At 42.0% G+C, this 14574-nt stretch overlaps 1 protein-coding gene across 2 annotated transcripts in view; it reads left to right on the forward strand.

Annotated features, from left to right (window-relative positions):
* LOC100644185 (nuclear hormone receptor E75) overlaps positions 1-14574 on the forward strand; it is a 214377-nt gene that overhangs the window by 99975 nt on the left and 99828 nt on the right. The window contains exon 1 of one of the 2 annotated variants that reach the window (XM_020865430.2): positions 6082-6271. The exons of the other annotated variant lie outside the window; for it this stretch is intronic. Within the exon in view, the coding sequence (XP_020721089.1) occupies positions 6097-6271 (175 nt within the window). The 5' untranslated portion in view covers positions 6082-6096. Of the gene's footprint in view, positions 1-6081; positions 6272-14574 lie in introns of those variants that run through there. 2 annotated transcript variants of the gene reach the window in all.

Consider the following 14574-nt stretch of genomic DNA (forward strand, 5'->3'; position numbering starts at 1 on the left):
AACGAAAATTATCGTTATCATTTCCACTTTATTTCCTACCAATAAATGAAATCGCTTTTTCCCGCTGAAGTTTCACCCTCTCTTTTATTTTCTGCTCTGCTCGGCGAAGATCTCGGACGAAGTTTACGAACGACTGAAGTGGCCAACGTATTAACTCCGCGAGAGGATTTCTTCCACGGAAGAAAAACTTTTTCGTTTCATCCTCTGTTCACCAGCAGGATCTTATGATCTCCTTTCCTTTTCCTTTTATCCTCAGCTGTAATGGTTCTCCCGACGAACAGAGAGATTAGCTAACAGGTGTTCCAGGTAGACTCGGCTGGGTCGATTACATGCTTCGCCATGGAACGTCGGGATCTCAACTAGTGATAAATCTTCCCCGTTGTCCGCACAAAGGGGATTCAAGGTAACGGTGGTTCGATTCTCGACGCTTTGAACGTGAAGGGAGCAGAGAAGAGCGTCGCTGTCTTTAGCTTCATCGACCTTTTTTTCCCTCATTTTTACTCTTTTTTCTCGTTTTACTGCAAGCTGACAGAAGACTTTATTTGAAAAATCGCGCAGTTGCGAGGAATCTCTGAGGTTAATTCCTCGACCATTAGTGGAATACACGGATTTGAAGCAATCAATTCGTATTGACAATTATTCAACTGATTCGTAAGAGAATGAGTGATATTGTTTAGTTAAGGAAGCTGCGAACAATATTTCCTGCAGATATCTCATCATACAATTAGCTTTACAGTAGCTGCACAAACAGTATAATGATAAGAAGACATGTAATCTGTAAAAAGAAAAATGTATTATTCGAAGCGTTGATTCTAAGAAACTGAATATTTCAGACAGAAGAATAAATAAAAATAGGATTTGGATGATTGAATGGTAAAATACGATTAACATAACAATCATGTATTTATATATACATATGAAATTGTCAGGAAATATAAATAACAAAGAGATATCACTTACATTACATTACATTAAAGCATGTATTTATTGTAGTTTTATTTGTATTTTATTTTATTAATCAACGTTAATAGATCCATGTTGTACAGGTGAATTTTAATATTAAAATGAATAGAATATTTTTTATCGAATTGGATCTTCTCATTTTTTATGGAAACTAATTTAATTAAAAGAAAATGTTTTGCACCTATATTATGGTTTCAACAATCAAAGTTTGTTAGGAGATTGAAGCTCAAAGCGACGAGAAACACAGGGAGCTCTGCAGTCGGTTGGAAATTAATCTCCTTGGACGTTTGAGCTCAATCATGGCGTGTCTCTATGGTCACGACCGTAGTTAGGGCAGGTCGGGCTTCGATTATATTTAGAATAGTCACGTCGAGTCTGACAGTCTCTAGTAATATATGCAATTCGAACCATTTAGCGGATTTACACGATGACCATGATCTAGACGCGAAGTGAAGTCGTCCAATAAAGTTGTACGGATCATTTCGATGTAGCCTTCAAGTAAAAACAATTAACCTCCCGCTGACTCTTGTCCTATTTCAATAAAAATTAATCTACTACCAATCGTCCAGTAAGAAATATTCGAATTCAGATACTACGTTCACTGATTTATGAATTTTGTATGTATTATTACGTACAACATTGATGTCGTCGATTAATTCAACATGACAAGTTATAATGTGCATATGTAAGACTGTAAGAACGAGTTGATCATATTTACTTATTGACGAATCGATAAATGTCATCATTATTTATAGCCCCAGGCATGCATTATTCGCAATATCTTAAGTTTGGAAAAAGATAAATGCTTGGAATGACAAATAAAAGATAATAGGAAATTTTTCTTTAGCGATTAAAGTTCTGTAACGATTAAAAAGTGTACAAGTATTTAAAGGAAGTACTAAAAAGAAAATATTCCGGTGATTTTACTGATAATATATTTTATGGTACGATCAATCAGTGTCTTACATAGTTATTTCAAAAAATTAATATATATATCTTAAGTTTGGAAAAAGATAAATGCTTGGAATGACAAATAAAAGATAATAGGAAACTTTTCTTTAGCGATTAAAGTTCTGCAACGATTAAAAAGTGTACAAGTATTTAAAGGAAGTACTAAAAAGAAAATATTCCGGTGATTTTACTGATAATATATTTTATGGTACGATCAATCAGTGTCTTACATAGTTATTTCAAAAAATTAATATATATAATAGGCTTCGCAAATATGACTTATTCGGTATAAACATTCTAATCGATTTCGACATCGTGTGTCGTCATCAGGGACCATCGTGACGTCACCGGAAGTCTAGAGCCGTTAACCTCTGTGATAATCGATATCTTACACATTCTCTATAGCGTTATCAAATAAAATATGTATTCGAATTTTATTGCTATCTATTAAAATGTAATAACTGGGAATCGATCTATAGGTTGTGATAAGAGGAGGGAACCTGCGAGAAAGAAAAGTGAGAGTGGAGGATCGATTCAGAAAGGAATCCAAGTGGCGCTAGAATTATTCCCGTTAGAAGGTAGCAGTCTGTCACACTGGCCACGCCACACTAACCGTTTATTCAAGGCCCGTAGTTAGGGCAGGTTAGGCTTGGACTGCGCCCAGTTTGCATCAATTTAGATTCAACCTTCCGTTGTGTATTGCTAGTGGCACTTTGTCGGGGCAAATTTCTTTCGGGGGAAAAACAGCAATTCTCATTGAAATCAATAGGTCATCGATCATTTGTATCGCTGTCAAGTATCGTCGAATTTTTTAAAGACAAAAAATTAATGCGGAAAAACAAAGAAACAAGAGGGACAAGGTCAAATCGAAACGAATTGCAAGAGGCGATCAATTACGAGGAATTATAAACTTCGCGGAATAAGAAAATAAATAAAGAGGAATAAATACGAATAATTTCAAGATTCGCCGATAACCGTTGACAAATCGTTGAACTTTGATATTCAAATAACGTATCACTGGCCACCTGTGTGAATCTCGTTGATAACGATAATACTTTTTATCTCTTATCTACTTGTACTTTCATTTATCAGTCGTCTTTCTTGTATTAAATTATGTCGCGAAAGCTTCAATTCAGGTCCACAAGAAAAATCAATTTCTATTGATTTTCTAATGCCAATGATATTTTATGTCTGAAAGGGAATATCTTAATATGACTACTTACGTAATTGAGAGAAAGACTCGTTAAATCTAAAGATACAAGGTTATAGAAATAGCCGCATACCACGACAATCAATATTTTACTTTATACTTTACTTTTACTATTTCGCTTTAATATTACTTACATTTTAAATATTCAAGAAAGTAGCAAGTATGATATTCAATTTAATTATTCCATTCTTAACATATCAACCTGGGCCTTCTTTCACGATTGAAACGATATTATTAGTGAAATTTTACAAGACACGTCTTTCTAGGGTTCCTAAGTCCTTACATAACAGAAACAAGTTTGATCATAAAAGAAACTAAATTTTACAAATAAATACCAGGAATTACAATTTACGTGATTAATCTGTATGACGTACAACTGTAAAATGCAACTTGTTTATTCGTTAATATTATTAGCTAGTAGATCATTTTGTAAGAAGGCCCTGAAATAGAACAAGATAACGCGTTGTCGCTATCAAATGCAAGACGAAATTCAACGAGAGACTCGATGACGTTAGATAATAGAAGCAGAAACAACGGTCTAATGGTTAACGGAGTACAATTGAGGCAGGTTAGTCCCAACCTAGGTGGAAGCCGGATTAGGGAGGCTCGGATGGGTACGCGTTCCGCTCACCTGTAATCTAACTTCTACTTTCCGTAGACGTAACCCACGTGCTCGATGGAAGTGTATAAAGGCACGTTCACACAGTTGCTACTGTGTACAGTATACGTACATACGTGCGTGCATGTTTGCCACCGGGGTTAAACAGCTTTCACTCTCCGAGTGTTAGTGAGTCAACACAGCATGTCAGAGGAACGCACGATAGGTACATATCCTCTGATTGTGTATCACACACCGATCAGGAGCGTATGCTTGGGCGCCATCGGTGGGTGTCTTTTAATAGTTTGCGGTCGAACGTGATCGAATGAATTTTCACACTGAACAATCATTAATAATAAATTCATAGAATACGTCGGAAGAGCCAAACTGATATTTTCATAAATAAAATGTACATTTTTTGGAATTTCAATCAAGATACTACGTGTTGTTCAGAAATATCGAGTACTGAGTTTAACATCGTAATCGATTATTGTCTTTTAATTTTGACACTGCAGAATTTCTTCGAAAGACTTATAAAATCTGACCAAGAATCCTACGTATCTTCGAATATATCTGCTCACGATTAGTATCATATACGTAGCATAGAAATGATGCCTTCGGTGACAGAGAGTGGACATACGACCGAACCCGAAAAGTACTTTGATCCCTGACAAATGGACAGCATTCATATAGCCAAGGTGCTAGCAAAGGGTTCAATCAAGTAATATAATTTTCTTTCACGGTGGTAAATACTCGAGGCGACTTTTATCGGACAAAAGGTTAATCGAGAAACCTTAATCATGACCCTAATGTTCGTCATTTGTCGTTGAAACGTGGAATTTCATGTTAGACTGGGTATATTTGGCGCGAGGTTGAAACGAGTAAAATAGGACCGCCGGTTTCATGGTGGTCCTTGACTACAAATTTACTTTTGTTCTCCGTGTGGTTATAGCCTGCGATTTTACGACGCGGTTTCTTCGTGCACGCGTGCACGCATAATAAAGGCTAGGCTTGGCCTCTTCGTACTACCGATAAAAATCCTTGATCCTAATGGCGGGTCAACCGTGCCAATTGGCCATAGGAACGAGCCGGTTGTGCCTTGAGGATACCATCGTGGTTCAATCTCGATAAATCCGCCTCGTTATCGTTCCAAAACGAAATTTTCCTTCTTTTCTTTGAGAAATAAAATTCATACACGACCAAATCGTCTAACGAGAACTCTTCGCTCGGTGGAGTAAACAGAATGACGTGTTGCTCGAGCGTACTTCCTCGAGCACGTACTACTCTAATTTCAAATCTATCGAACATGACTTCGATTTGAATATTTAAATTCTCCTCTTGCAAATAACGTGTCTATATATCCGTGTGTATATGTATAATCTCGGTTAGTAGTAATCGCTTAGCAAAAGCGTAAATATCTCTTTTTAAATTATGAAATCGAAGTACATAACATATTGATTCATATACGTCAATGCGAAGTGACAGTTGTTAAAATTCATTCAAACAGTGGCAATGAAATGAATAAAATAACAAAAAGTCGGGGATTCGTTCATACAGTAATTTCTAATTCATACACGCTCCGTGATATGTCATATTGTATCAAACGCGAATTTCACACTGCACGGTGCAAATATTACCTTATATTATCGTAAAGAATGACTTTACGATGAAATTGTATACTAATGTTGAAGATAATCGCGGTAGAAATTATAATATTGAAAATTGATGGCGAAGAGAAACCGTGGGGCGCCAGTACGCGGTATTACGCGAATGTGAATCGGCAGTGCACGGCGCAGGCGCCGCGAAGCCGCGGCACGCCACGCCGCGGCGAACTCACTCGCGCACCGCATCGCACGCCACACACAACACATCAACTAATAACGTGCAAGCTTCGATTTGCTGTTACCGCGAGGGCCACGCGGTCGCCATAGAAAAGCAACAGCTCGTATTATCGTGGTGGTCGTATGTTGTGCGCGCGAAGGAAAGTGTGCCGTTCAGAGAAGCAAAAAGAAGGGGGACTGTTGTTCGCGAGCGTGGACAGAACTGACTTCGAGCCTAACCCAAAACAAACTCGCGAGTTTTCGCGCCGGTGTCTCGCGGCCAGTCTCGGTACAGACAGAGACAGAGTGAAGTTGTCAAACGAAAGAATGGAGAAAGTAACGTTTTAACGTTTCGCGCGATTCGATTTGAACGGACGCATGGAAAATCGTGTTATGCCATCCTTAACCTTACACGTGAGATCATTGGAAGGACTATTACTGAACGAGATTATCGTTAACGATCGTGCGATTGGTACGTTAATACTAAAAGCGAGATAAAAGAGCGGGACAATCGAAGAGAGTGTAATAATCGCGGCAGACTGTCGTGACGAGAAATGACCGTACAAGAGTTCAAACCTCGTGGCAGTGCGGCCGAAGAACAACAGCCGTCCGGTGATATTCTGTCACCGTCTAGCGAGCCACTGGACAACGACAAGGAGCAATCGGCCCAGGTCTGTTATCGTGGTGCGCCCCAGGATAGTGAAAATCTATTGGGACGAGTTTTAGCCGGTAAGCCCCCATATCCATTTTCGTGACTTGTACACGCGTTTCATCCGTTGAAAAAGGAAAAAAGAAATACAGCCTGAGGGTCAGCTGAAACGAAACGGATCGAAACGAAAGGGAGAGTAAAAATATTTTCCCGCTCGTTTACGACCGTTCGATTTTAAATCGATTATAGGGTCGCGTGTGTATGTTACGTGGAGTGTGTCCACCATGCACAACAGGCTCGTAAAAACATTCTTAACCTAGCGTAGATCACGATTCAGGTAGGAAGGAATAGAGAAAGAGGCAGTTTCACTTTCCAACGGGGTTGGAATGTAGGTCGCGGGGCCCGGGACGAGGCTAGTTCGTTGCCCTCGGTCGGCGGCCTTCCACTCGGCGCTCTGGCAATTTTTCTCCCTCTCCGTCTCTTGGTTTCGTCGTCTCTCTCCCACCTGCGCGGCTCGGTCTTCCCTCTCTTCCTTTTGCTCGTGGTTCTAGCCTAGATAGTGAGCCTCTCTAGTGGGGCTCCCACCCTAGAGTGTTCGCTGTTCTCCCTCTCTTCGGTACACACACGCACGCGTTTGTTCGTTCGTTCGCGCTCTCTCTTTCTCTCTCTCTCACTCCTTCTGTCCCGTTCGAGCGCTTCCACGTATCCTCTCCTTTTCGCGTCGTGTTCGTCTCTCTCTCTGTTTGGCCTGAACTCGTCGTGAACTCGCCACGGCGTTGTATAGAGAGGTACAGAGAGTGAGTCGGTCGGTCTCTTTCCCTCACGGCGGTCCGTAGAACAGGAAAGTAGGTCGGTGGGGCCTTGGCGTGAGGCTAGTTCGTTCACCCTGCCTGGCCCGTAACTGGGGCAAGATGAAATTAACCGAGCGGCCCGCCACCTCGCCCCACCGTCTCCTCTCGCCTTCTCCTACCTCCGTTCGGCAAGTAGAGTGAACTCCGCGACTCGTGTGGCCAATCGCCGGCGGGCCGGTTCAACAAACTCGAACTGGGTCTCCCTACCGACCCGTTCACCTCTATCTCTCTCGATCCTTCTCGATCTCTCTGTTCAACTCACGCGCCTTCCCTTCCCTACCAAGCGTAGAGTTTAGCTACTCGACCAACCTCCCCACCCACGGCTATCATCGAAGGTCACCAACACACTCGGCCTACCCGTTCGCCCTCTTGTTCTGCTCGCGTAAAACAGACCGATGTGCTTCTCATATACAGTTACACATCGCGAGCCGTTCATAAACGTTCGCCCACCTTTTGTTCTTCGCGGACTCCCCACATCGGTTTCTATTTTAGAACTTTGTTTCCTTTTTTGCTCCTTTTCCTTGGTTCTTTACTTTTGCTTTTTCGATAGAAGTTGCATTTGGTTGGAGAGGGGAGGGTTCAGAAGGTTGGAGAATTAAGTATTTGGAGCATTGCAAATGAGGGTGGAATTGGACGAATCGTTCGGTAAAGGATTTGTGTACTTTGGGAGAGGAATTAATATTGGCGGTTGATTTCCTAAGAAGATTAGGATGTTATTCGGATGAACGTAATAATGCTATTGCAATTAATATAATTAATGCATAACACGGACAAAGAAAACGGAACTGTTCTATGATGACATAAAACTATTCAGATATTTTACGTAATTAAATAACACGTTAAATAACAGTGTATCCTTCCATTAACTGTGACCGTAAACGTGTGCGCGTAAACAGCCTTCGTAGATAAAGAGTTACCATACAATTAACTGTACCATCACCTAATGTCCGCGTATTCCGCGACAGAGTTTTTCATCTCTTCGACTTTCGTCGCTTTTCTTGTTCCAACTAACCTACTCGTCGAAACCTGTATAATTTCACCTATATCCATTCCTGAGCTTAATGTAGTCCACGCATACCTGTCCAACACCTACGAAGAATTGCGTGAGTACGCGATTCGGGCAAGAGAGAAGGAGAAAGAGAGCTATGACAAGCGTACGTACAATACACGTAGGTACGTCACACGCACATTGTACGCACACAGGTCCGTTCAACCGGCTGAGAATTCTCTTCGTAAGCCCCGTTACGTAACCCCACGATAGTGAATTACGTATGGGCTACCTACTCACCAGCCTGTCCCTCTCTCTTTTCCTCTTTTTCTTTCTCGATTTCTTTTCTTTTCTCTGGGATCTCGACTGTCCCGCGGAGAAAGTACATTAACCGAGCTGCTGGACCGTGATCACTCTCGCCTGGGCGGCCATGTTGGAATGCTTTCACCGTTTCTCTGTTCCTGTGAGCCGCTGCATCCGCCGTTCGGAGCACTGACCTGCCTCAACGAGCGTAACTACGAGGTGGGTCGAGAATCGTGACTCTCTCGATCGAGCTGTTCCGCTCGTTGCATTCCGAATTTTCGCCAGAATTCGTGCCACAACACGGTCGCGCGAATATTCCAGGTACCGCGACCCGTTCGCGTGAATGTTTCAGGCACTGCGACTTGTTCGCGTGAACATTCCAGGTAACGCGACCCGATCGTACAGAATGTGGCTTACTGCGATCGCTTCGAGTCGCGGAAGCGTATTTTCAGCGGCGGACGATTGGCACATGCTATAATTTCTATTAGACTCTTCAGTCCTTTCCTTAGAAGGGTTATGTGATTTAGTTAGAGTAATTTTAATAGACGCATGATCTATAGTAAGAGGAATGAGCGGAGATATTGTAATAGGAACGGACTTTTTCTTCAGGTAGGTTCTTTGAAGTTGAAGGTTTATAGAGTTCCATGAAAAGATCTTGAGCTAAGCTTCAGTATTAACGGTGGAATTTCATTTACACATTTTAACGGTGGTTCGCGTTCAACGAAGTGTATTCATTCGGTAAGAATTCATTTAATCGAGCAGTAATCAAACTTTCGTTCAAATGATGGAGTTCACATAACTGTGTAAATTATTGACACAGGGTAGCCTAAACACAAGGTAATCCTCTTTTCGAGGATCTCAAGAGCTCGAGGTTACACTGATCCTTATTAAAAATTGCTGATCTCTGTAGACCGAACTAGACAAGTACACAACTCCTAATCATCTTCTTGCTTAATTATCAACGACAGATACTCATTGTAACACCTAATCGTCTCTCTTACCAATACACCCTTAACTATATATCCAAATCACTTAAGAATTCCTCATATCCATCAAATACACCTAGGACTCGCATTCGGAAGCACCGTGTTCCATCAATGACTCAGGGTTAGTGAATCGGGAGCAGTCGGTGAGCGTGGTGGAACGTATCCAGAAAAGCGCGAAGATCGAATAGCATACTCTTCTTAAAGCTAAAGCAGGAGGAAGGAAAGCTCGTTTCGACACCCGACAGCCGCGCGAACTCCATCGGGCATTTTTTAATTGCGCTCGTGCTGACGACTGGCTAACCTCAAAAGCAAGACACACGGGCAATGGCCTGGCCTCCTCCTGGTCCCCAGTGACCTCGATTGATGCGCTGTGTCCTCTCCCAGTCCACGATTACCCCTCTTCCCCACTTCTCCCGGTTCTCTAGCCCTCTCTTCCCTTCTGGTGGCTAGAGGAGCGTTGACTCGACATCGCCCAATCAGGGGCCGGTTCGTCGACTCTCTGAGCTGCTCTCGGGGTCGTTCTAATCTCGCAACGTCCCTACGCCACAAGCCAAACCGACGAGAAGCCCGATAAGAGTACGATCTCCCTTCTTCCTCTAATCTCTCTCTCGCGGCTCTCCTCTTTTTCTTTCGCCTCTTTATTTCTCGCGGCTCTTGGTTCACGCTGCGTGCGGGTCCGCGGAGCGAGCCGCTATCTTCGTCTGCGAGCGTCATCCGTCTCGTTCCCGCTCGAACGTACACGCCAGCACGCCAAGGTGAACAACCTCGAACCGTGTCGCGGCTCTTATCGCCCCGCAAGCTTGGACCCTTATCGACGCGAGCGCGCGCTTCTTCTGCCGAAGTTCGCTGAACCGATCGCGAAAATTCTCTATGCTTCTACTCGCATGTACTCCGTAACTCCACACTTTGTAGTATAATTGAAGTCAGGAAGATCAAATAAGTGGTCCAAAGTAAGACGAAAATCAAGAATAGAAAGATTACGTTGATGGTTCCAGTTTCGAAATCGTGATACTGTTTGAAGGAATTGCAATGAATGTTTGATGCTTACTTAGCCATTTCCGCTAACTTCATAATCCCAATCTTCACAATGTTCTTACTTAGACCGTAAATAAGCGAAGCGTTGCTCGAGGTATCGAACAATGTTTCTCCACAAACATTCCGTTTATTTCAAAAAAAGAACTGAAAAAAGCAACTGAATAGTTTCGGTGCACTAACGCTGCGCTTATTTTAAAGACACATGAAAAATTCATAAAAAATTACCATGAAATCCATACCAACGAATCTTCCATACTCGAACCCTTCCAAACTTTCGCAAACCAGTCCATACGCGTTCCCACCATTCGAAGTAACACAGTCACAGCCTTCAATCCTTTTAATACGCAAACAAATCAGCAATACCCAGCGATTCTCGCAATAGATCCGCTATTCCGTTCTAATTTGCGAGTTTCGAAAATTCCGGCGGCTTGCAACAGCGCCGCGTGTCCTTCGCCCGCTTCCATTCGCTAGAAACTTTCCAGCTCGGAAAGGACACCACCCGAGATGCATAATTTCGTTTCGCAGCGGCGGCTCGTAATTCGCGCTTTCACCACGTTGCCTAGATGAATAGACGTGTCCACGTCATGGCAGAAAACGTAATAGAGCCGAATGGTCAACGGCTGTATTGTGTCTAGCGTTTTTTATCAACAGCTGAACGGTGGCAGCCGATCGAGTCACGGTTCACCGGGAAGAAAGTAAGAGTGGTCCGACCAGGAAGTTGAGGCACTGGCGAAGGCGGTCTGTCCGGATGCCGATGAAAGGGAAGGCCGGTGGTTTCTCTCTTTCTACAAGGCTTGATCTTGTTTCTCGACAGATTCGTACGTGGTCGTGACTTTCTCTCCGCTCCTTCGTTCTCGAGGGTGGAATTTTCTTTGTTCGGATGCTTGTCTCGATGATGCAACTGTGTACGTGGGTATTTCTTCTTTATTCTTCAGTCTTGTTTATTTTTGCAAAGTTATAACGATTGATGGAATTTTGGGACTGATAGAAGAGAGTGAAGTTTAAGAATTTTGCTCTTGAGATTGCAGTTTTCTTTGTTCTGATGCTTGTCTCGGCAATGTAACTGCGTATCTCTTTCTTTCTCTTCAGTTTTGTTTATTTTTATTAATTTGATTGACGAAACTTTGGGATTGATAAAAGAGAATAAAGTTTAAGAATTTTCTGATCATTGCTTCTCTCTCGCGAATGGAATTTTCTTCTTTGTTTCGTGACTGTCTCGATAGAATAAACTTGAGTGGGTGTTTAATTTGTTCTCTTCCTTTTTGCCTGGTTCTCGGTTTAGTATTAAAGTCGATAGTCGATGACATTTTGCGATTGATAGGGGGGATAGAGTTCAATGAGCATAGATTTCGTAGCTGGGATGATCGGTATGCTGACGACATGGAGATGTTCTAGGTAAAATTAGAGGGAAGTGGCGAGATTCACAAGGGGGATTTGAAGATCTATTAGAGCAAGTTAGAGCGGTGCAAGAGCTGGAACCTAAAATTGGAACGGATAGAGCAGTGTAGTTGCGTGAATTGGTGGGGCTATGAACTGGCAAAATCATTTTCACACATCCGTACCCTTTCGTATCCATAAATCATCAGCTAATACTAACAAATTTTCCTCAAATTTGTAACCTGTCTCAGCAGTAAAAGGTTTTATTTCAAACTTAACCAAACATTTCTACACTTCAAATTACCCATCCAACTCGTGACATTAAAGTAACAAAAAGGAACCGCTTGCAACTATTCAAACTCACTTTATACCACAATCTTTTTCATAAATCAGAATATCTGAAATCTCCGAAATGTTCGATGCCATCGAACCACGAGAATCATCGCGTTTCTATGGAACGTGATTCCGCTGAAGATTGCTCCGAATCGAGGCGAATCGAATCGAGCGTAAACCAAGGGGCAAAAAGAAACAGATCGTAGACGATTCCGCGCGTTTCACGGAAATTCAAGCAAGCTTCACGACTGCTCGCACAGTCAACCCCCGGAAACTCGGTTGAGAATCAGGCTACGGACGACGGGAGGCGAGATGGGATTGTGGGCGGTGTGTGGGTGGAGGGAGAGGACAGAGGGTAGCAGCCCCGAGGGCAACGAACTCTGACCCACCAGCCAGCCCTGGTATTGCTACCCCTTCCCCTGGACCGGCTGCTAAGTATAGCATTTCCACCAACCTGTCGCCCCTTGCTACAGATATTATATCTACACCGTAACCACCCCCTCCTCTTAGCCACGACCTCTTGCCCCTCTCGAAAGCACGGTAATTTTGTTCTGTTACCGCTTTATCGCTGCAGCTGCACGCTGAGCCACCGTTTAGCTGGCTGTTGCTGTTGTTTTCGTTCTTCTTCCTTCTTATGTAACGCGTTTCTACTTACAATTAGTTGCGAAGACTAAGACTACTCTCTTCACCGTTCAGTTCACGTAGATCAGATTGCGACGCAGTATGGAAAATTTTATTCATTTCTATCTACATTCATGCGAGATAACAGTTTTTAAGAACTTAATGGAGCGAAATTTTAGTTGGTGTAATTTTTCTTTTTTTTCTTTTAATTAGTGCCAACTGTTGTCCATCGACTCTAGTTATCCCATAGTGAATTTTTATTATATGAATGAAAAATTTTAATTAATTTAAAGAATTAGTGAACTCCTGTTACACGAATTTCGATGCATTCAGATGAATGCAATTCTACGGTACGTCGAAGAAGCATGCTCCTAACACGATCCTCGTCTAACGTGTTCATAGTAGTGATATGTAGGTATACGTGTCTGATGCGTTCGCAGTAGATACATACGTGTCTGACGCGCACAGAAAATTCTACTGTATCACTGTGACTACCGCTGACGCGATACTAGTGTCATACGAGTATCAACTACTAGTGCATAATATATACATATTTATTTATTTATTACTGCTATCATTTTGCTTTTCAAATAGCTAAAGTTACAATATTTAATATTTAATTAGTATAAACTAATACTAATAACTACTATTACTACTACTACTAATAACAATAATAACTAATAATTAACAATAGTAATAATAAACACGAATAAACTAAATCATATTTTCTTTATTCGTGACATAAAAATTATATTTAAAGCTCGAAAGGAAGGCTCGTCTTAATGTTATCAAAGTTTCGCCTTAGAGCTTAGCAAAAGACGCGTGTCTTTTGAAAGTGTAGGAAGCCAGAATAGAGACGGACCACTCTCTTCGCGAGTAATCACGAAAAGTAGAGTAATCGCGGTCCCGATTGAATTTCTCCGCGACGCGGAAATGCGTCGAGCATTGTTCCTTTGCCGTCCTTGCGGCTTGTTTGCCCCTTTGAGCTCAGGGCAGAGCCTTTTACCTGGCATCGCGAATATGGCACGCGGCAAGGCGGACTACGCAACTTGCATCTTGAAGTGAAGAATCGGAAAGACGAGGATTTTAAGAGCCATGTTGTAATGAGGATTGCCGGTGGTTTTGGATCAAAGAACGAAAGCAGATCGTTTCTAAGACGACGTTTGATGTTAGCCTGTTTTTGAAGTCCATATCATTTGAGTTTATCCAAATATCCCCGATACTCGTATCCTTTGTACTAGTTAAAGCAAAAAGTTCGTAGATTATTTGTTGTAAGAAATTGGTGTTATATAACATTTTTGTTCCAATACGGTACAATAATACAGCAGTATCCAGTAATAACCCAGTAAGCAGAATACGAACTTCTCACGGAATTAATATACGCTTTTAGCAAAAGATTAACATATTTTGTCACATTAAAAACTGTAGCAGAAGATATACATAATTCATGTGTTAAGTTGATCGGGGAGCTCTGTTGATACGCTTTCAGGGATTATGTATCTGAGGATTATTTGGGACATTTCCGTAATCACGTTAATTGGAACAACCATACGTTTAAATTTTCTAAATACAAATTATAAAGAAACTTTATTTCTTCATGTTTACTACAATCGCCACATGCTCTGCCTAATAACTTTCCTAAAGTTAATACATTCACCGTAACAATATTATCCTTAACACCTACTCTTCCTCTATCTCTTCACCTATTAACTTCACCACCACCAACCCTCCCAGCAAACCTCAACGCACCTGCCAGAAAACCAATTCCCAAAATCTCTCTCGTCCACCAATCTCACCCTCTAGCCAGGCACGTGCTGCGCGTTTTAACGAAACGTTAGCCGCATGGTAGAGTCGCGTGCCTAGTTCTCACAAAGATGCACTTCGATAAA

Source organism: Bombus terrestris, chromosome 11 (genome assembly GCF_910591885.1).
Source record: "Bombus terrestris chromosome 11, iyBomTerr1.2, whole genome shotgun sequence".
NCBI classification, from domain to species: Eukaryota; Metazoa; Arthropoda; class Insecta; order Hymenoptera; family Apidae; genus Bombus; species Bombus terrestris.